General features: G+C 35.8%; 1 protein-coding gene, 1 long non-coding RNA gene and 1 pseudogene across 2 annotated transcripts in view; 1 reads left to right on the top strand and 2 right to left on the bottom strand.

Annotated features, from left to right (window-relative positions):
- The window catches only part of LOC144283724 (transmembrane protease serine 11F), a 94,211-nt gene that overhangs the window by 45,335 nt on the left and 25,500 nt on the right, over window positions 1-23,376 (top strand). Inside the window, exons 3-4 of the mRNA XM_077848207.1 lie at window positions 5,291-5,442; window positions 7,336-7,454. Coding sequence (XP_077704333.1) covers window positions 5,291-5,442; window positions 7,336-7,454 — 271 coding nt within the window. The remainder of the gene's footprint in view (window positions 1-5,290; window positions 5,443-7,335; window positions 7,455-23,376) is intronic.
- LOC144283725 (uncharacterized) overlaps window positions 8,366-23,376 on the bottom strand; it is a 35,210-nt gene continuing 20,199 nt past the window's right edge. Inside the window, exons 2-3 of the long non-coding RNA XR_013352279.1 lie at window positions 10,620-10,699; window positions 8,366-10,035 (exon numbers count right to left, since the gene is read on the bottom strand). This is a non-coding gene — a long non-coding RNA (uncharacterized LOC144283725). The remainder of the gene's footprint in view (window positions 10,036-10,619; window positions 10,700-23,376) is intronic.
- Window positions 13,673-22,939, bottom strand: LOC144283809 (CUE domain-containing protein 2 pseudogene; annotated as a pseudogene).

Raw genomic sequence — 23,376 nt, 5'->3', positions numbered from 1 at the left:
ATAGACATTTTCCAAAGACATACGAATAGACGCATGAAAGATGTTCAACATCACTAAACACAGAAACACAAATCAAGAAACTACCATGAGATATCACATTATACCTGTCAGAATGGTGAAAATAAAAAAGACAAAAAATAAGTGTTGGAAAGGAAGTGTGAAAAAGGAACTCACATGCACCATTGGAAGAAATGTTAATTGATGCAGACACTGGGAAACAGTAGGGAGATTCCTCAAAAATTAAAAATAGAAATAACAATCCCACTACTGAGTATTCACCCAAAGAAAACAAAAACACACTAATCCAAAAATATATATGCACCCTTATGTTTATTGCAGTATTATTTACAATAGCCAAATTATGTACGCAACTCGTGTCCATCCACAAATGATTGTATCTTTTTTAATGCTGCAACAACACAACGAGCTCTTCTTTTTTTACCATCCAACATTTTGTCAATTTTTAAAAAAGATTTTATTTATTTATTCATGGGAGACACACAGAGAGAGATAGAGACATAGGTAGAGGGAGAAACAGTCTCCCCTAGGGAGCCTGATGTGGGATTTGATTCCAGGACCCCAGAATCACAACCTGAGCCAAAGGCATATGCTCAACCACTGAGCCACCCAGGCACCCCTTGTCAGTGTTTTGATTCATATTTTCTGGTATTGCCAAGTCTTCCCATAAAAAGAGATTTCCCAAAAAGAATTGCACTACCATTAGCTGAACTGAATTAGATTAAGCCATTAATATGGTTCTCCCAAATCTCTTTAACTCTTCTTACTTCTCATCCTCTATCCAAAATACATGAATCATTTTCTTTTGTTGATTTCATCAAATTTTTATATGAGTGATAGTGAAAAATACTATTCATTGGTGAGTTTTCTTTGACTTCCAAGTAAATTCTGTCATCATATTCCTGTTTAAAAAGGTGCTTTTATGATAATGAAACATTGTTCTGCTTGCAAGCAAGGTGTAAAGAGGAACAGGATATATTTAACCACTATCAGGTGTTACAGAATGCTCTTGACCTTCAAGGGCCTGCTCAGTTGTCACATCTTCTAAGAAGTCTTTTCTGTATACATTTCTGTCCCTTTCCCGTTACATTATTCAATCCTTCATGTTTACTTATCATTGTACTTGGTATATCTATTATTTTTCTTATAACACTGTATTGATCTTACTATTTTATATATTTCAACTCTTCCATAAACCCCTTGGATACAAAGTGTATTTTTTTTAAGTTCTTGTATCTCCACTGCTGGGAATATATTAGGCACATAATAAACGTTTCTTAAATAGAATTGAATTAAGTATAACAAAAGAGCATATAACAATCCTGCTGACCAGATTATACATCATGTGGCTCTGGGTATGTTCCAAATTTAGTAGAAGCAGAGCCCTGTCTAGATATACTTGACATATATTATATATCAATAAGCTTATTGCCACATATGATAATGTGATAATGTAGTTTTGGGACCTTTAACCATGAACTTAAGAGTCACATAGTAAGACTATGAGAGAAAAAAAGTACTGAGAAAACGTCTAGTCTATGGAAATTCAGAGAACATAGATAATAAGTGAGTTTACGAGGCATAAACTAAGCTTTGCCTCTGCATCAACAAATAAAATACTATATTTATATATACAGTATAAATAATAGAGAAATTTCATTTATATAATATCTGTTAGTTATTATTAAATGCCTACTATATATATATTAGCTCTGAGAAGCTGAGAATTGGTCTATCAATGTAACAGCAACAGCAACACCAATGCTAAACCAACAAATAATTATTCAGTAATAGCATAAATGCTTTCCAGTGACATAAATTTAGAAAATCAAGCACACACATAGGTACACACACACACATCAACTGTAATATGAAGTCTAGGAATGGGAAAAGCAATGTCAATGTATTTCAGTAATGAACTGGTTCAAATCCCAATTTCATAACTGAATTAACTAAAACAGATTAAAGTTTAAAAAGAGGCAGGGTACTGTTTCAAAACACATACTACAAAGTGTCTCAAATTATTGGCTTAACTCTATCAAGCAAAGTGACAGGAAGAAAATAAATCCTAATTATTAATTTAAAAATTAACCCTTTTGGGCAGCCCTGGTGGTACAGTGGTTTGGCACCCCCTGCAGCCCAGGGCATGATCCTGGAGACCCAGGATTGAGTCCCATGTCAGGCTCCCTGCATGGGGCCTGTTTCTCCCTCTGCCTGTGTCTCTGCCTCTCTCTCTCTCTTCTCTGTCGCTCATGAATAAATAAATGAAATCTTAAAAAAAATAAAAATAAAAAAATAAAAATTAACCCTTTTGCCATCGACTCTTTATTCCATCTAGATAATATCTAATAGCTATTTTTGGTGATTAAGCAAGTATAGAAGTTTTACTCTAGCTTGGGGAGATCTCTCATCATATCATGTAAGTGTCCTCTTGTGACTGGTACAGTCCACTTGAGCCATATATGCTTACATATATTTCTTTCTTTTTTTTTTTTTTAGGAAAGATTTTATTTATTTATTCATGAGAGACAGAGAGAGAGAGGCAGACATAGGCAGAGTGAGAATCAGGCTCCCATAGGAGCCTGATGTGGGACTCGATCCCCAGACCCTGGGATCAGGCCCTGAGCCAAAGGCAGACACTCAACCGCTGAGCCACCCAGGTGTCCCTGCTTACATATATTTCAGTTTAACTCTTTAAAAGGATACAAATGAATTAACTTTTAGAATTCTGGAATAAGAATAATTTATGCACAAATGGGCTATCTTCATTTTTATGATTTATTTTTAATTCATTATTCCTTAATCTAGTCAAAAATACTATAATTTTTCCATATATCGTGATATCATGGTTTTTGAACAGCTTTGTTTCACTGATTCTCACATTAAGACCAATAATCTAAACTATGTATGGAGGCCGAAGTCTGAGGAAGTGGGAGATATCTTAATCATACAATAATCTCCCCATTCTGCCTAACAAAAAGGCACTCATGCCATTCAATGTGCAAATATATAATAAAAATGGCCTACTTCTTTCTGCATAATTCTACTTAAACTACATTAGTTAGAACCTCAATTAATTTGTTATAAAAGCCTCCATTTTAAGAAAAGTTCTGTAAAAGTGGAGAAAAGCAACTCCATTTCAATTGCTTAAATAAAGTTTATTTAACTTTACCTTAAAGTGTAAGACTGAACTCTCTGATAAACGTCATATGTGCAACAGTGAGCCATCTTGGATATAGTAATCATAGAGCTTATTACAACTCGTTTTGAGAGTTGGCATGCTTTCTCACCTGTTTATTTAGGTCTGATTACAGTGCTGATTACAGGCTCTCATCAAAGAGCCTGCTTCTAGAAGACATAACTCCAAGACTTAATTGTTCATCTACACAAGTGGCATGATGGAGGGGGGATGTATTAGAGGTTATGTTTGTTCTTTTCATCAGGGCATTTGTGAGTCTGTCTGCAGAGAAAGGTATAAGATTGAACTTTTTTATGTACATCTTCTTGGCCAGGGATAATGTAGTTGGTCTGCTGTATCTACCTGAGTTAAATGGAAAGAATGAAATAGCTGGGCCCTGGGGCAGGGGAGTTCCTGGGGAGCCCTTTCACAGCCATTCTCAGTTTGCTACAAACTCATGGGTCTTGTGAAGGTGAGCCTCCCTGGTTTTCAAAGCTAGATGCTCTGGGATCTTGTCACTCCAGTTTTCAAAGTTGGGGTGCTCAATGTGGGACTCAAACCTTTGCTTCTAAAGGAGAAGCTCCAGGTTTTTAGTTCCTTCCCAATTGTAGGTCCCCCCTGCCAAGGGTAGGGTTTATGGTGAGATGATATCTCAGCTTCTCCTACCCACTTTAATGTGGTTTCCCTCTCGCTTTCTAATGTGCAGTACTCACTCAAGTAGTTTTCAGGTTTTTTCAGAGTACAGTGTTCCATATGTAGCTGTGAATTCTGTGTGTCAGTGAGAGAAGGTAGCTCAAGATCCTCCTGGATCATCCTTTTGAATTGGAACAACAGTTGGGTCTCAAAATTCTTTAGCTTTTGTATGCAAATGATTTTTCAGATCTAGGATCTAGAGGGTGTGCCTTTCATTCATCGTTCATTTATTCAAAAAGCAGAAACATTTATGTCAGGAATAAAAAAAAGTCTTCTTTACCATGATGCAATGTTATCATGACTTAGAGTGTGGCTATAACTCCCCAAATTTGACAGAATTTGATTCTTGTCATTTCTTGCATCTTTAAGGGCTCAGGTAAAAGCAGCCAAATTTTCCTTTTTAGGAAAAAAGGAAGAGAAAAAAAAATGCAGCAACCAAAATATCCACAAACTCAATCATCAAGAATACTTAATGCCATAGATTTGTATATGGAGACTTCGAATAGGGTGAGGAAGGAGGTATTGTATATGTAGATATTAATAAATCTTTGTTAATTCTGGGCTGTGTGGTGCCAACCTTAACAGTTGTTTTTATTATCTTGTTTAATGAATAAAGCTTATAACAAATATTGTTAGATAAAATTAAAAATATGAAAACTAATAAAAATATCTTACTTTGAAGATATTAAATGTTGAGAGGAATTTGGAAAATAAAGTAGATAAATACCAACTTTCAAGTTGGAGAAAGATAATTTCAATGGTTTAAGATATTTTAGTGGGGAAGTAGTACATGAGTAGAGACAGGTAAAAGTCAAGTGGAAATAGTCTTCTTGGGGACTATAATTCACAATTTGTGATTTCTTTGGGAGGTGCTAATAAAATGCAAAGAACCATGATCAGGTCTTCAAAAATAATATTGCTATTTTTAAAACAAATCATTAAGAAAACTTTTAAGGTCATTAAAAAAGAATTCATATTAAGATTTTTATTTTTAATCAAGTAGAACTGATAAGATTATTATATAACTCCATTGCTAGAAACTCCCTTATTAAAATATGTTATTTATAAATTATTATGAATGTTATTTATAAATTACCTTTTTAATAAGTGAGTCTGTGTTCCACCATCCAAATTTCAAATTGCCAATATGTCAGACAAAATGCTGTAGGAAGATATTCTCACTTGAATGTCAACATTGGTAAAACTTTAATCAAAATTTATATTGTGATTGGGGTATTGGGAAAGTGCATACAAATTAAAACCTTGTGTTCTTTTCAAGATCTAAGTATTCTATTGTTAGTTAGCATTATGAACTATTTTCTTAAAGGAACATAACAAATGGACATATAGTGAAACCATATGACTTTCTTATTGTCTTACTATTTATTCCTATTATCACAGACCAGTTGAATTTTCAGAAGCCGATTACCCACGGGTTGAATATCAAAGAAGACAGCAATTTTGGGATCCTATACGTCTAGCTCTTTTCACATTGGCAATTGTAGCAATCATAGGAATTGCGATTGGTATTGTTACTCATTTTGTTGTTGAGGGTAAGTATCCAGGTCACATTTCTATTGCCTAAGTCCTCTATGACTTAGTATCTTAAAATTCCCTCTTGTTTAAAAAATGCTATTTGCATGATAGTAAAATTTTAATTACTAATCTCTTATTGATGTTAAATTATTGTTTGCTCCAGTATTGAGTTCAGTGTTACATGTTTGCAGCCAGTGAGGTTTGCAATATGCATTATTACATGGATAGACACATCTAAAAGCAATATAGTTTTGGGGCACCTGAGTAGCTCAGTTGGCTAAGTGTCTGCCTTCAGTTCAGGTCATGATCCCAGAGTCCTGGGATCCAGCTCCCTGCTCAGTGGGGAGTCAGCTTCTTCCTTTTCTCTGCCCCTCCCCCCACTAGTGCTTTCTTTCAAACAAATAAAAATCTTAAAAACGATATAATTTTATTTTTTTTAAGATTTTATTTATTTACTCATGAGAGACATAGAGAGAAAGAGGCAGAGACACAGGCAGAGGGAGAAGCAGGCTCCATTCAGGGAGCCTGACCTGGGACTCGATCCCAGGTCTCCAGGATCATGCCCTGGGCTGAAGGCGGCGCTAAACCGCTGAGCCACCCGGCTGCCCGCGATATAATTTTTAAAATGAGAAAGAGTGGAGGATCCCTGGGTGGCTCAGCGGTTTAGCTCCTGCCTTTGGCCAGGGGCGTGATCCTGAGGTCCCGGGATCAAGTCCCACATCAGGCTCCCTGCATGGAGCCTGCTTCTCCCTCTGCCTATGTCTCTGCCTCTCTCTCTCTCTTTCTCTCTATCATGAATAAATAAATAAATCTTTAAAAAAATGAGAAAGTGAACAGCTTAATTTTTAGAATAAAGACAAATCACATGTGCTGAGTTTCATATGCCTTTTTCCCCCCAAAACCAATATAAGGCAACTGCTTAAGCTATAGGCAATCAAATGATCTCTTTGCTTTGTTTCTGCATCTTCTCTATATAAATCTCTTCTCACTCCTGTTGATGGACGGCTCCTAATGACTTTAGGGTTGGTGCTACCCAACTGGAATCGCTATCTGCTCAAATAAACTTGAAAATTTGAATTTAAATGGCCCTCCGGGATCATAACCTGAACTGAAGGCAGGCGCTTAACCAACTGAACCACCCAGGCATCCCAACCCAAGTGATCTTCTAACATCAGCAAATAGTTGATCACTGTTAGGATCACCCAGAACAGGTTATTTAACATGATTAGGATAAGGATAGAACAGTGGAAGGCTTAGGATAGAAGTAGAAATAAAAAGTTCTCCAACTTCCCTGAAGAGGTGTGGCCAGGGAGGAAGAAAGTTGGAAAATGACTCCACAAAGCCTAAGATGGGGTTTCAGGGAATATGATTAAGGCTGCAAAACAATCAAGATTTTTTTTTTAAAAGAAAAGACCATTATTATGATCTGTTTTCCTTGACAATGGCAGTTTTAGTCGTATGTACATTGCTGAGAATTGAGAGGTGAAAACAATAAATACTAATACTTATTGGTGACATGGAAAAAATTGATAACCTGCTCAATGTATCTTTATAATACAGCTTATCTAAGATGTATATATCATAATTCTTTGGGGGAAATTGACAATTTTTGCATGACTTTCAGCAATCCCTTTCAATATTTATTTTCCATATTGCACGTCCAATTTTGTATGAAAATTCTGATATGCATAAACACTTAAATAAGGTATTCTGAAAGTGTATTTGGAGGCCTGAATTTTCTATTTTAGCTGGATACAGTGACAAAGCTACAAAATATTTTTTAAATGTCCACAATTACTCTTGTACCAAGAAGAAATAAACTGCACTATAGTAAACCTATTTCCTGGGGTTGGAGAACAAGAAACTGATTATATTTAAGCATGAATCTTTTGTTTATGTTTACCTTTCAGATGATAAGTCATTCTATTACCTTGCCTCTTTTGAAGTCACAAATATAAAATATAAAGAAAATTATGGAATAAAAAGCTCAAGAGAGTTTATAGAAAGGAGTCATCAGATTGAGAGAATGGTAAGTCCAACAGAAATTTTTAAAGTTTATGAATGTGTTTTTCTGTTTCACTTTCAGTGTGGTTGCTATAAGAACTTAGCCTCTCCATGCCTAAATGTCTTCTGTAAAATGTGGTTAATGTCTAGGCCATATGGTTGTGAAGATTAAATAACTTAATATATGTAAAATACTTAGAATAATTTTATATACCATTAAACATACGTTGATTAGAGTAGGCTACTAATTAGCAACTAAGAAAACTGTTGGTTGAAACAGATGTTTGTCCTATTTTTAATTCTTGATTTTCTGTCCTGGTTCATTTTCCTTAAATTTTTTATATTTTATTTTATTTTATTTATCTTATATTTTTATTTTATTTTATTTTATTTATTTAATTTTATTTTATTATTTTTTATTTTATGAGAGACACAGGGAGAGAGGCAGAGACATAGCCTCTATGGAAGGGAGAAGTAGGCTTCCTGAGGAGAGCCCGTTGCAGGACTCGATCCGGGACCCCGGGATCACGCCCTGAGCGGAAGGCAGATGCTCAACCACTGAGCCATCCAGGTGTCCCTCCATAAACTTTTTAAACACAAGAATATATCAATGCCATGTTTGCCTTATCATTTTGTTTATTATGTTTTTAAAAGCATCACAAGACGTGCATCTATCTATCATCTCTCTCTCTCTCTCTCTCTCTCTCTATATATATATATATATTTTTTTTTTTTTTTTGAGAGAGAGAGAGATTGGGGCAGGGAAGGGCAGAGGGAGAGGGAGTCTTTTTTTATACTAAATTTATTTTTTACTGGTGTTCAATTTGTCAACATACAGAATAACACCCAGTGCTCATCCCGTCAAGTGCCCACCTTAGTGCCCACCACCCAGTCACCCCTACCCCCCGCCCACCTCCCCTTCCACCACCCCTAGTTTGTTTCCCAGAGTTAGGAGTCTTTCATGTTCTGTCTCCCTTTCTGATATTTCCCACTTATTTTTCCTCCTTTCCCCTTTATTCCCTTTCACTATTATTTATATCCCCCGAATGAATGAGACCATATAATGTTTGTCCTTCTCCAATTGACTTACTTCATTCAGCATAATACCCTCCAGTTCCATCCACGTTGAAGCAAATGGTGGGTATTTGTCATTTCTAATGGCTGAGGAATATTCCAGTGTATACATAGACCACAGCTTCTTTATCCATTCTTCTTTTGATGGACACCGAGGCTCCTTCCACAGTTTGGCTATTGTGGCCATTGCTGCTAGAAACATCGGGGTGCAGGTGTCCCGGCGTTTCACTGCATCTGTATCTTTGGGGTAAATCCCCAGCAGTGCAATTGCTGGGTCGTAGAGCAGGTCTATTAACTCTTTGAGGAACCTCCACACAGTTTTCCAGAGTGACTGCACCAGTTCACATTCCCACCAACAGTGCAAGAGGGTTCCCTTTTCTCCGCATCCGGGAGAGGGAGTCTTAAAAAGGCTCCATGCCCAGTGAGGAGCTCAGTGCAGGACTGGATCTCACGACCCTGAGACCATGACCTGAGCCAAAATCAAGAGTCAGACACAACCAAATGAGCCACCTAGGTGCCTGTGTCTATGATTTTTGATATCAATCTCAAATCTAGTTACGCCTCTCATAGTTTGTCTTGAAAACTATGCATTTTCAAGGCATTTCTAATTTTCAAAGTATATGAGACAAGCTAAATCTTTACCTATCATAGCAGAAGGTAAAAAAGAATAGTTTTCCATTTTTTGTTCCATGAAAAGCATGTCCGTGAAGACCATAGATTTGTTTAGCAAAACCCAGCATATTAGCCTAGACTGTACTCCTTAAAGCTTATTAGAGTTACTCTGGAACAACGAAGTTATAGCTCTATAGAAAGAAGACTGAATTAGTATGATTATTTATGATTAACCAAAGATCCAATCTCAATTAAAAGATGACTTTAGCACTTCAACTCTTCACTCATTGTACTTTCCTTTCTCTGAATTATTAGTAATGTAAAAAAGTATTTGTATTTTATTTATCTTTATATAGGTTGATTCTAAATACTGAAAAACAGTGAATAGTATTTTCATTTCCATAGCTATTTAAATAGTGTTTGTTGAGACGTCTGGGTGGCTCAGTGGTTTAATGTCTGCCTTGCTCGGGGTGTGATCCTGGGGTCCTGGGATAGAGTCCTGCATTGGGCTCCCCACAGGGAGCTTCCTTCTCCCTCTGCCTATGTCTCTGCTTCTCTCTGTGTCACTCATGAATAAATAAAATCTTTAAAAATATATAGTGTTTGTCATTTAACAAAATAGTGTTTTTTACAATTGCGTTGCCGCATAAGAATGTTCCCAAAAGCAATTCTGAGTAGAACTCACTCATTTATTTTAAGTCCTCCCCCATTTTACTATATCCTCAGATATGTTCAAAGTCTATTTCTTTAATTCTTCTTTCTCAAAACTTTATGCATTCTGCTTCAATTTGAACTGGTTGCCTTCTAGGTCCACTTCAGAGAGGTAACCTGGGTCCAAACAGGATTGCTCTAGTTTGTGAGAGCCATTGCTTCTTGCATCCCATATTTTCCTTGATATGGTGGGTTAAGTCCTCAAGCACCTTCCTTAAGAAAAAAGTGCATGGGAGGTAACATTTCTGAATTATTTTATGTTGAAAAATTCTTTATTCTTTAGCCCACTAGAGTGACAGTTTAAATATAAACCTTTAAGTTGAAAATCACTTCCCCTCAGACCATCTGAGGCCTTGTTCTATTTTTATTACTTGATCACTACACTTACAAGAAATTGTGTTTCTCTTTTTTTTCTAGAAGCTTTTGTACTTTACTTTTTGCTGAAATTTCATAATGATGTGTCTCAGTATTTGATTTTTTTTCTTTCATTCATTTTTGTTGGAATATCATACATTAGAAAGTGTGTAAAACATTTTAAAGAACTATTAAAAATAAATATCCAAGAACCCAACCAAATTTCAGAAATAGAACTTTACTAGTACCTCTGAATCCTCTATATGTCCTTCCCCCTCTCTTCTTCGTAGTTAAAAATTTTTTTGAATTTGGATTTAATCATTCTGTGATTTTATTACCTATGTATGCATACTCAAATAGCATATTATGTGATTTTACCTCTTTTGAACTTTATGTAAATATAATCATATTGTATCTCTCTGTGACTTCATTCTTTCACTCAACATTATGTTTTTGAGATTTCCCCATTTTGATGCACGTAGATGTAGCTCATTTGTTTTCACTTCGGTGTAGAATGCCCTAGAAAGAATATACTACTATTTATTAATTCATTCTATGGTTGACAAATATTTCAGCTAATTTCACTTTTATAATTATGAACATGCGGCTAATTAACCTGCTTACAGATTAGTCCATGCACTCCCAGTGCATGTGCAAGAGCCTTCATAGGTCATAAACCAAGCAGATAGTTTGCTGGGTCATAGGTTATGCTCAGACTCAACTGTTATATATATATAATAGTAACTCATTGTGAATTTAATTTACATTTTCCTGATTATTAATATGGTTCATCAGCAGTTATTAACCATTTGTATTTTGTCCTTTATAAATACCTACTCATGATTTTTTGCCCATTTCTTTCTTCTATCTTTTGTGTGTGTGCATTCTTTTTTTTTTTTACTTAATGTACAGTGTAATATGCCCAGTTCCTATTGTATTTTATCTCTTAATTTATTCTTAGAAACATTTTTTGGGGAAAAAAGGAAACTTTGGGGGGGAAATTAATCCCTCATTTTGGGAAATGAATCTTTTTCCATTTTGTGGCTTGCCTTTTCATTTTCTTAATATTTTAATGAACAGTGTTCTGAATTTTAATATAGTTAAATACATCATTCTTTTCCTTTATTATTAGTGTCCTTTGTGTTTGTATAAGAAATCCTTTCTGATCTTGATGTCACTGTCTTAAAAAAAAATGGGTTTTCTTTTTTTGCGTTTAAGCCTTCTTTATTCAACATGGAATTGATATTTGCATATGTGTTTGATTTAGGGATTTTAATTTCATTTTTTCCCTCTATATGAATAAACATTTCTCTTAGCACCACTGATTGAGCAGTCAGCTTTTCTGTGGTTGATCTGCCATGCCGTCTCTGCCACAAGTCAAGTTTCCATATGTGAATTGGGATGTTGCTGTGCTCTCTAATCAGTTCCATTGATCAGCTTGTTTTGCATTTTGTCAATACCACAATGTTTTAACCTCTATAGTTTGACAATAAGTGTCGATGCCTGTTACATTAGTTTCCTAGTGTTGCTGTACCAAATTACCATAAACTAGTGGCTTAAAACAATAGGAATTCATTTTCTCAGTTATGGAAGCCAGAAATATGAAATCAAGGTATAGACATGTCTGGTTTCCTTGGAAAGCACTAGGGAAGAATCTTTCTTTGCCTCTTTCTGCTTCTGGTAGCTTCAGTCATTCTCTGACATGTAGTTAGATAGCTGCAATCTCTGTCTGCATCTTGACCTTTTCCTCTGTGTTTCTCCAGTCCAATAAAGGCATTGGATTATTAGGTTAGAGTCACTAGATTCAAGATGTTCCTGGATATCACATTGGTTTTATCTTGAGATCCTTAGCATAGGATCTGCAAAGATCTGCCAAATAAGGTCATATTCACATGTTCCCAGACTTAGATGTATCTTTTAAGGGGGCCACCATTCAACCAGTACACTTGAATTTATTACCATCTTCTCTAAGTATGACTTGGTTATTCTTGACCCTTTTCTTTTCTATATCAGGTAATACACACACATACATACGATACACACCTTCATATTAGGATTTTTATTTAACTTGCTTCAAATCTAGAGGTCTAGAAAAATAATTGACATCTTCATTTATTTATACATATTTACCATAAGTTTTATAAAGCTTTAAAATGTTTTCCTTAAAGGTCTTATTCATCTTTGGCTAGATTTAATATTAGAGGCCCTTTTATGTCATTGTTATTTGGTATCATTTTAAAGAACATGTTCTTACTGGTTTTTACTGGTGTATAGAAATATGACTGGCTTTCATAGTCTCTTTTCATGCCCTCTTCTCTTTTGTAATTGGTATTTCTGAGTGCTGAGTGTTTCCTGAAGTTTTTAGAGAAGATAGGCTTTCTTCTTGGCTGTGTTTCTGTGATTCATATCAGAGGCAGTTTTGTTTCCCAACAGATATTTGGTAATTTCTGGAGACTTTTTTTGATTGTCACACTGGAAGGAGGATTGTTATTAGCAACTAGTATCTAGAGACCAGGGATGCTGCAAAACACCCTACAAATCAAGGATAATTCCCTACAAAAAAGACTTATCTGGCCCAAAATGTCAATACTGCTGAGGGTGAGAAATCCTATTCTAGTCTGTGACTTCCCTCATCTGACTTTGTCAGTTGTTTTTCCTTCATTTGTTGAGTTTAGGAAAAGAGTTAAATCTATCATCTACTAAAGATATCTCTTTGGTTTTTATCAGTGCTCAGATTTATCTCTATTTACATACCTTTAACATAATTTTAATGGGATTTTCAAAAAGTAGGAGAGAATATATAGTTAATCTACTATCCTAGACAAAAATCTCCTTATTTGCATGTTATCCAAGCTTACCATTTAAAAATCAACTAGTTTTTAGAATCAAAACTAAATGTCCTTCCATAAGAATTACCTCCTTGTAATTGTGACTAAATATCCTTCCATAAGAATTCAAATCCTTGAATATTTTATTTTCCTTTCTCTTTCTCTATACTTTCCTTTTCACTATATCTCATTGTACTTTAAATTTCTCAGAGGACAATGAATACAATTAAAATTTTATACATTGTGGATTTGTGCATAATAAGCAAGCAGGATTTTTCTGGTTAGTTCCAATATCTTTTATGATGACAACAATTTATTGACCTTTTGTTTTTTGTCATCAGAGACTGTTAAGCTAATACCTCCTCAGAAATGTGAAGGATTCTTTTATATTGCTTAACTGTAATTTTTTTCATTCTCTTTCACTTTCCTTTTATGAAGCCAGTTTCCTTACTTCCCCCCTCCCCACCTACCCTGAGGACCACCTTTACTGTGCCTATGGGAGCTCCAAGAAGAGGTCAATACTGTGGGGCAAGGGAGAAGAAAGCAGGGTAGAGAAAGGGGACAGAAGTTAGGACAGGCCCTGTGTGGGGGTATAGGGCTCCTGCATCCTTCTGGGATCTGAGTCTAGAAAGCTCTGACAGAGTGGTGAATGCCTCAGTGGAAACTACTTTCTGGCTAGCATGAGGTTAATATGTGTGGCCTTCATCTCCTTCAGCTCAGGGTTCCACAAATATTTGAATTGCTCCCCTTTGGTGCTCACTACCTGGTTGTTAATGTATCGGATCAGCTTTTTGGAGGCCTCCCTGGGAGCCATGTGTTGGTAAATCTTCTGATCCTCTGTGCTATCCAGTATCATGTACTTCTGCAGGAAAAAGGACTTCAGTTCATCCTTTTGAGGGCCTCTGAGGCATCTGGGCAGGTCCTGGTTGAGGTCAGTACAGGCTAGAGTCTTCTTCTCCTTCCCCTCTACCAGCACCTGCATAACTTCTTCCAAATCTCTCTGAGCTTTGGGCCTGCTCCACTGAGTAGGGAGGGAACACCTTCAGGAGTACAGGCACCCCTGGCAACAGCTTCTCCTCAGCACTGACTGCCTCATGCTGAGTATCTCCAGCATCAGCAGTAGGAGAGGCCCCAGTTTCTTCTTTGAGCTTTTCAGGCCACTGCAGGGGCTATGTGGAGATGGGCACCAGGCCTTGGACATCAGAGCTCTGAATTTGCAGGTTATCTTTTTTCTTGGCACCACTCAACTGCCCTGAGAGTTTCTGCATCATGTCCCCTATTGTACTCCTTGGAATGTGGGCAAAGCCAGGCCATCATCATCTCAGTGAAAGCCTCCATATTGAAGTTCTCTTCTGATGGCCCTGATGGGCCGAGGTTCTCCAGGAGCCCAAACACATCGGAGAAGATGACCTTAGCTAAACCATTGAGGTTAGCCCTTGGGAGGTGTGTCTGGACAAAGGCAAGGAGGATTTCACTGACAATCCTCTCCAGCCCCAAGCTCTCTCTGCTTCTGCTCTGTCAGACACCGCCAGTAACTTTTCCAGCACATTGAAGCTCTCACCCCTCCCAGTTTCCTTACTTAAAAAAAAAAAAAAAAATCTTTCTTTAGAAAATTTCCTTCAGTGTCTCTCCAAACCGGGATTTGACTTTTATGATTATGGGAGATAATGGTGAAAATGCATAGGCTATGATTCATTCATTCATCTATGCAACCACCCATTAAGCCATCAATTAATTTGTTTATCCACTTATTCATGTATTTTTAATGAATGTTTAGTGCTCTTCATACTTCAGGATTCTGTCAACTGCTGGACATACCAGAAAATGTGATTTCTTTATTGGTGACCAAGATAATAAATAAAGCATTATATCTATCTTTAATAATTTAATAATATTTCAAGTTATTAATAGTTTAAATCATTGTTCTTCAGCAAATTTTAAACTACATTATAGAGGTATGGTTGACACGTAAAAAGCTGTGCATATTTAATGTATACAACTTGATGAGTTTGGGAAGTATGTACCTAAGAAACCATGATGGTGGTAACACCATTAAAGACATAAATATATCCAACACCTTCCAAAATTTCCTCCTGTCTCTTTTATTATTATTGTTATTAATAGTATTATTAATTATTTTTTGTGTGTGTGGTAAGAATACTTAAGAGCCTCCTTGTTTCAAATTTTAAATAAACACTACAGTATTGTTAGCTATAGACACTGTGGTAGTAGTCCTCCAGAACTTATTAATCTTGTGTAACTAAAACACTAAAACTTTGTACCCTTTGACCATCATCTACCCATTTATGCCTCCCCTCACACCATGGCAACCATGATTCACTTTTTTGCCTTTATGAATTTGACTATTTTACATTCCACATATAATTGGAATCATATAGCATTGTCTTGCTGTGTCGGGCTTATTTCATTTAGCCTAACATCTTCCAGATCCATTTATGTTGTAAATGGCAGGATTTCCTTGTTCTTTAAAGCTGGATAATATTCCATTGTGTGCATATATCACATCTGCTTTATCCATTTATCAACAAATGAATATTTAGGTTGTTTTCATATCTTGACTATTATGAATAATGCTACAATTTGCAAATATTTTCCCCCATTCCATAGATTCCTTCTCATTTTGCTGATGGCTTCCTTTGCTGTGTAGAAGCTTTTAATTTGATATAATCTCACTTTTTTATTTTTGTTTTGTTTTATCTTTATTTTTTTGCCTGATTTTGGTGTCACATCTAAAAAATCATTGCCGGGACCAGTGTCAAGGACCTTTTTCTCTATGTTTTCTTCTAGGAGTTTCATGGTTTCAGGTCTTAAATTTAAGCCTTTAATCTATTTTTAGTTGATTCTGTATATGGAGTGAGATAGGGATCTAACTTCATTCTTCTGCATGTGAAAAATTAGTTTTCCTAAGACAATTTCTTGAAGAGACTATCCTTTCCCCATGATGTATTCTAGGTGACCTTGTCAAAGATTAGTTGACCATATATGCATGGTTTTATTTTTGGACACTATTCTGTTATATTGGTCTATATATCTGTTCTTATGCCAAAACCATACTATTTTGATTACTAAAACCTTGTAATATAATTTGAAATCAGGAAGTATGATGCCTCCAGCTTTGTTCCTCAAAGAATTCAAGATTTCTTTGGCTATTCAGGGTCTTTTGTGGTTCAGTATATATTTTAGGATTGTTTTTTCCATCTGTGAAAAATGCATTGTTATTTTCATAGGGATTATATTGAATCTGTAGATTGCTTTGGGTAGAATGGACATTTAACAATATTAAATCTACCAGTCCGTGAATGTAGGATATCTTTTCACTTATTTGTCTTCAATTTCTTTCATTAATGTTCTACAATTTTCAGTGTACATATCTTTTACCTCCTTGATTAAATTTACTATTACATATTTTATTCTTCTTGATACTGTTGAAAATGGTGTTATTGATCTCTGGGTTGTGAGATCAAGCCCCAGATTGAGCTCTGTGCTTAGTTCAGAGTCTGCTTGAGATTCTCTTCCTCTCCTTTCCTGCCACTTCCCCTCCTCATGCATGCTCACTCTCTCTCTCAAGTAAAATAATAAATAAAATCTTTTAAAAAAGAAAATGGTATTATTTTCTTAATTTCTTTTTCAGATAGTTCATTATTAGTGTATAGAAATGTGACTGAATTTTGTATTTTGATTTTGCATTCTGCGGTTTTAATGAATCCATTTATAAGTTCTCACAGATTTGTGTGGGGGGGGTATGTGAAATCTTTAGGGTTTTCTACTGTAAGCACATTCTGTTAACAGAGAGAGTTTTACTTCTTCCATTCTGATTTGGATGGCTTTTATTTGTTTTTCTTATCTGATTGCTCTGGCTGAGATTTTCATCACTGAGCTGAATAGAAGTAATGAGAATGGGCATCCTTGTCTCATTTCTGATTAAAGGAAAAGCTTTTAGCTTTTCATCATTGACTATGTTAGCTGCTATGTTAAGGTACATGCCTAATTTATTAAGAGTTTTTAATCATGACAGGATGTTGAATTTTATCAAATGTTTCTTCTGTACGCATTAAGATGATCATATGATTTTTATTCTTCATTCAGTTAATATGGTATATTAACATTTATCAATACATTTATGTTGAACCATCCTTGCATTCCAGGGATAAAACTTATATGATTATGGTGTGTGACCTTTTATGTGCTGTTGAATTTGGTTTGCTAGTATTTTGTTTAGGATTTTTGCATCCATATTCCATCAGGAATATTGGCCTATACTTTTCTTGTAGTCATCTGGTATCAAGGTAACACTGACCTCATAAAATGAGTTTAAAGTTCTTTTTTTTTTAAAGACTTTATTTATTTATTCATGAGGGGCACAGAGAGAGAGAGGCAGAGACATAGGCAGAGGGAGAAGTAGGCTCCTCACAGGGAGACTGATGTGGGACTTGATCTCTGAACTGGGATCATGCTGTGAGCCAAAGGCAGAGGCTCAACTGCTGAGCCACCCAGGCATCCCTAAAATGAGTTTAGAAGTGTTTCTCTTTATTGATTTTAGAATAGTTTGAGATTATTGGTATCAATTCAAGAAAAGTTTGGTAGAGTTAGCCACTAAAGCCATCTGGTCTTGGACTTTTCTTTGTTGCAAAATTATTCAATTTCTTTTTTGTTATTGGTCTCCAGATTTCTTGTATCTTCATGACTTGATTTTGATAGGTTTCATGGCTCTAGGAATGTACCCATTTCCTCTATGTTATCCAATTTGTTGGGTTATAATTGTTCACAGTAGTCTCCTATCATCCTTTTTATTTCTGTGATATCAGTTGTAATGTCTCCTCTTTCATTCTTGATTTTATTTGATTCTTCTCCCTTTTTTCTTAGTCTAACTAAAGATGTGTCAATTTTGTTTACCTTTTCCAAAAGCCAACTCCTAGTTTCATTGATCTTTTCTATCATTTTTCTAGTCTTTATTTCATTTATTTTTGCTTTGCTCTATTATTTCCTTCCATCTGATAACTTTGGAATGTTTTTAGTTTTTTTTTTTCTAGTTCCTTAAGGTCTGAAATTAGGTTGTTCATTTGAGACTTTTTTAAAAAAGATTTTTTGTATTTATTTGAGAGAGAGAGTGTGAGGGAGATCATGAGCAAGGAGAGAGGGAGAGGAAAAAATAGGCTTCTGCTGAATAGGGAGCATGACACAGGGGCTTGATCCCAGAACCCTGGGATCGACCCAAGCTGAAGGGACACTTTGACAGACACTTAACTGACTGAGTCACCCAGGTACCCCATGAGACCTTTCTTTTTTCTTAATGTAGGTGCTTATCATTATAAACTTCCCTCTTAGAACTGCTTTTTCTGCATTGCTTGTTTTGGCATGTTGTATATTCATATTCACTTTTCTCAAGATTTTTTGCCTGTTTTTAAAGATTTTTTTTTTTTGCTTTTGATTTCTTCTCTAACTTATTGGTTACTCAGGAATGTGTTGTTTTATTTCCACATAATTGTGAATTTTCTTATTTTCCTATTGTTATTGATTTCCAGTTTCTACTATTGTGATCAGAAAAGATAATTGATACAATTTCAATCTTCTTAAATTTATTGAGACTTGTTTTGTGTCCTAACATATTATCTATCCTAGAGAATGTTCCATGCACACTTGAGAAGAATGTATTTGCTTCTCTTGGGTGGAATGTTCTAACATGTCTCTAGGGCCATTTGGTTTATACCATTGTTCAAGTTCACTGTTTCTGCATTGACTTTCTGACTGGATGATCTATTCATTGTTTCAAGTGGGAATATTGAAATTCTCTACTATTATTTTATTGCTGCCTATTTCTCCCTACATTTCTATTAATACTTGTCTTATATATTTAGGTGCTCCAATGTTATGTTCAGCATAAGTTTTTTAAAGATAGTTATTTTCTTTAGTGTCATTCTCTACCCCAAGGCTCATCTGAAATCTCAGAGCCAGATGTGTGATAGGTTTTGCCACAGAACTGTTTTGTTTGAAAAATGGATTTATATTTTGATAAACAATCCATTGTTATTAGCAGAGTTAAAATTATTAATACAGTAATTAAAAAAAGATAATAATTGTTTTCTCACTAAGAATTACTACTTTAATTATGTTAAAATCAATGAGTGAAGTATGACTATTTAATTCAATGTAATATAGCAAGGAATTACTGAGTACCTATTCTAAGACTAGCACTGAGCTGGTTTCTCATTCTAATACAGACTGATCCTCACTTTCCTCTTGGAGACATTCAATAATGAGTGCACTTTCTGTAGATTCCACACCTAAAGGCCAGTGCTATGAAAACTTGTTTTTTTAATTTAAAAATAAACATAAACAATGTTTGAATACCTTTTGCAGCCTCAATGAATCATTAGCTTCACTTTGAAAATCAATGCTCTGAATAATCCAAAAGGTTAATACTAATTACATCACAGAGGTAATTTCACCTCGAGGTAAGAGGCCTGGGCTGTTTGTGTTATACCAATAAGGACTGCCCAAGGAAAGTGGACACAAGCTCCCAGACATCAGTAAGTAAGGTGCTCAAGTCAGGCAAAGGCAAGTCTCTGGAGAAGTGTTGGTGTGAGTTATTACCAATCAACACTTATAGATCCTGGAGCATTAGTGCACTTGCCCAGTAAATGTAGTTTAGATAGGGAAAAATATCTGCTACAATTCCATTTTTACCACAGTTTATCATCTGTGAGTGAAGTCAGCTTCTAAATAAATTTCCTAAGAAAGAGGAAAATTTTTATTTGCTTGTAGGTGACAATAAAATTCCCACTGGCCTAGGCCTCTGGATCATCCAAGATATGATCCTGATTTTGCTTCTTTTTCTTTTGTTGCTCTGTAAATTCTCATAATAAACAGGACAGTTTGGGTAGAAAGCAGAAACCCAATGAACACATCAAAGATAAAGAAGGAAAGAAAGAAGGGGGAGGGAAGGAGGAAAAAGGATATGAGAAAGGGAGGAAGGAGGGCAAGAAGATTATTGGAAAAATCTTTTTTTTTTTTTTTTTTATGATAGAGAGAGAGAGAGAGAGAGAGGCAGAGACACAGGCAGAGGGAGAAGCAGGCTCCATGCACCGGGAGCCTGATGTGGGATTCGATCCCGGGTCTCCAGGATCGCGCCCTGGGCCAAAGGCAGGCGCCAAACCGCTGCGCCACCCAGGGATCCCGATTATTGGAAAAATCTAGAGATTCATTTGACTTCAGGTATAGTGGGATTCAGAGGCACAAATAATGTCAAGCTTTCTCCATGTGGCAGATGACATAGCTTACATCTACTTTATATTCACACGTTTCCAGGTATTAACTGAAGCAGGAAAAGACAATTTTTCATAATAGCACTTGTAGGAAAATTTGAAGAACCAATCTAGCTGGCCAAAATTGGAATATCTCCTCAACCCTACACTAATCACTGTGACCAAGAGAATAAACTTGTGCCACCTTTGTGGTAAATGGGAGAAGGGGCAAGTTTAGCTCCACCTGGACCATATGGAATGAGTTCTCTATAGGAAAAAAGGGCTCTCTTAGCAGAAAAAAGGGGATGTGGGGGGAAGTACCAGTGAGTATACAATAACTCTAATTCTAAAATTTTAATCTCTAACCCACATATCTCTGAACTCTAGACTTGTACATTCAATGGTCTACTTGACATTTCCGCTTGGATATCTCACAGGCATCTTGATGTTATATCTAAATCCAATTCTTAGAAGTTGTTCCCTTTCTCACTCTCTAATTCCTATTTCTTTCCACTCAACAAATGACATCACATCCATCTAGTTGCTAGAATACTATTTTCCCTCATCCTCATGTCTAGTCCATTCACAAGTGATGTTTCTACTTCTAATTCACTGTCTCCATCCTGGAACTAGCTATGCATTACCTCAAATAGGTAGCTCACCAAAATCATTGCTTCCACTCAGGCCACTTCTAATATCTTGTCTACATGATCCTTTGAAAACATATTATATATTATTTTGCTTAAAATTTCATAAGTGGCTTCCAAACGTGCATAGAATAAGATCCAAGCTTTTTGTGAAGTCCTCCAAGGAACTTAGTGCCCTGGCTCTGACTGTTATTCCCCCAGTGTCTATACTCTCTTCCTTGCTTACTGTTTTCTAACCATATTGGCCTTCTTTTTGCACATTCTGTTCTTTTTACCTGGAAGATTGTCTCATGATCTTACTCTTTTTGTTGCTTATTCATTCTGATCTTTCAGATACCACTTAAATGTCCTTCTTGGAGAACCCCAGCCATTTTCCTCCATTACTTTATTATATTAGTTGTCTCTTGTAATTAATTTATTTTTGTTGATTACTATCTGTAATCAACTCATATATTCTATGAGTCCAAGGACCATAGATTTTTGTTTACTGATTTTTATCCAGTGTTTTCACAGTGCCTTAAGCATATAATATTCCTAATCAATTGCACTGAGTGAATAAATAAATGAGTAAAAAGGAAAGGGAATATAGTAAAGGAGTCATGAAGAGATGCAAAAGCTGACATTTTTCCCTTTGCACTGTTGTTTACGATTAACCACAGCTAGAGAATCAATCAATTAATGAAAATGTTATTGTGCACCTATTTTGTGCAAGACTGTGAAGAATGCCAAGGTCTAAATAGTATAGTCTCTTCCTTATTGGAGTTTGTATTATGGTTTATGTATGAAAGCCTGTGCACAGAAAAAAAATAGAAACTAGATAGATTAGAAAACAAGATGATATGGCAGTATGAGAGCTGTCATAGTACAGAATACAATTGTCAAATATATATGATGTGAACAAAAAGTATTTTAAGAGTTCAGAGGAAGGAAAAATCCCTTTGAGCTAGCAGGAAGTTTTCCTGGAGAAGAAAGGGACAACGGATTTGTTTTATTTGTGTATTCATCTTCTGTTGTTACATATTCCCCTGACAGTCGCAGAAAATCTGCAGAACTTGCCTGACTTATTTTCATGGGTGGACCTGGAAAGGGATTCCCTAGCTGGCATCCAGTAACTACTGATCTTTCATGAAGACTTAATCTGCATGCAGTTCCCAGCCAGAGGGAAGGGGCAAGCTCAAGCTTGTGGAAGATAGTAACTGGATATACTATTAGTCAGAGTCACAAGTATTGTTTCAAACATGTCGTTTTGTTTTTTGATGCTGGAGTTCAAACCAAGGACTCCAAGTGGGATCTGATTTTAAGGTGAGATTTTCTTCCCATTTTAGCTGAGATTCTATCTTGGTTTAGCCAGAGTAATTTAAAAAAAAAAATCTATTCTTTGGTTTGGACCATAAAAAGGGAAGGATATAATTAGTTTTTGTAATTTGGACTAAATGTAACATTACTGAGTTCTCAGTAGAAAAATATAAGCAGTAAGTTAATTTTCTCCAGAAATTGCTTATAGTGATGAATAGATGTCTGAAAAGGAACAGTTTTTCGGAAGCAGAAAAACAAAACAAAACAAAACAAAAACTCCCAAGAGATGATCTTTTTTTTTTTTTTTTACAAAGTTTGGATTCAGGAAATAAAAGATGTATTTGAGGCCTTTTTAAGGGTTTCCTGCTGCAGGTCTTCTCTACCCCTCACCAACCTAAACATCTGTCATCAGGTATATAAGAAACTTCAGGATCTTCAATGTCACTTAATATACTTAAGAACACAAGCTCTAGAGCCAGGTTTCCTCGGTTCATGTGCCAGAACCAGCACTCCGTATGCCACCTTAGAGAAGTTTACCTGGGTGTCCTGATATAGTTTCTTCATCTTTAAAATAAGGCTGATGAGAATTTAAAAAATACTTTACTTCTAAGTAGTATGAGGTTTAAACAAAGGAACTGGCTCAATGCATACCGCGTAGTATGGACTTAGTACAAGTAAGCTATTATTAGTCACACCAATACTGTACTGTACCAAGAATTCACCCATTTTTAAACAGAGGTTTAAACAGGGGAAGATAGTCTTGCTCCGAATCACATTTTAGTTTGAGTAGAGTCTTAGTACTTTCTTATACTCTGGTCTGACAGAATCAAGGCCCTTCCCCAAATGCTATCATGTGTACAGTTCAGAATTTCAGAAGACATGTATATAAAGTGCTAGAGACCTTAACATTGGACTTTCTCCCTGTTCCCCGAGGTATGGAAATAAAATGAGCTCAGAGAAGCTTAATGAAATCATCACTCAGAAGTGATCCAGATCCCTGGAGTGACCTACAAAAGCATTTCACCACTGGAGGCTCCTGGCTCCCACCTTGCTTTAGATTCCTGTGGATTTTTTAAAAATTTTATTTATTTATTCATGACAGACAGAGAGATAGAGAGAGAGGCAGAGACACAGGCAGAGGGAGAAGCAGGCTCCATGCCGGG

This window comes from Canis aureus, chromosome 14 (genome assembly GCF_053574225.1).
Source record: "Canis aureus isolate CA01 chromosome 14, VMU_Caureus_v.1.0, whole genome shotgun sequence".
NCBI classification, from domain to species: Eukaryota; Metazoa; Chordata; class Mammalia; order Carnivora; family Canidae; genus Canis; species Canis aureus.
This window is presented reverse-complemented; position numbering and strand designations above follow the sequence as displayed.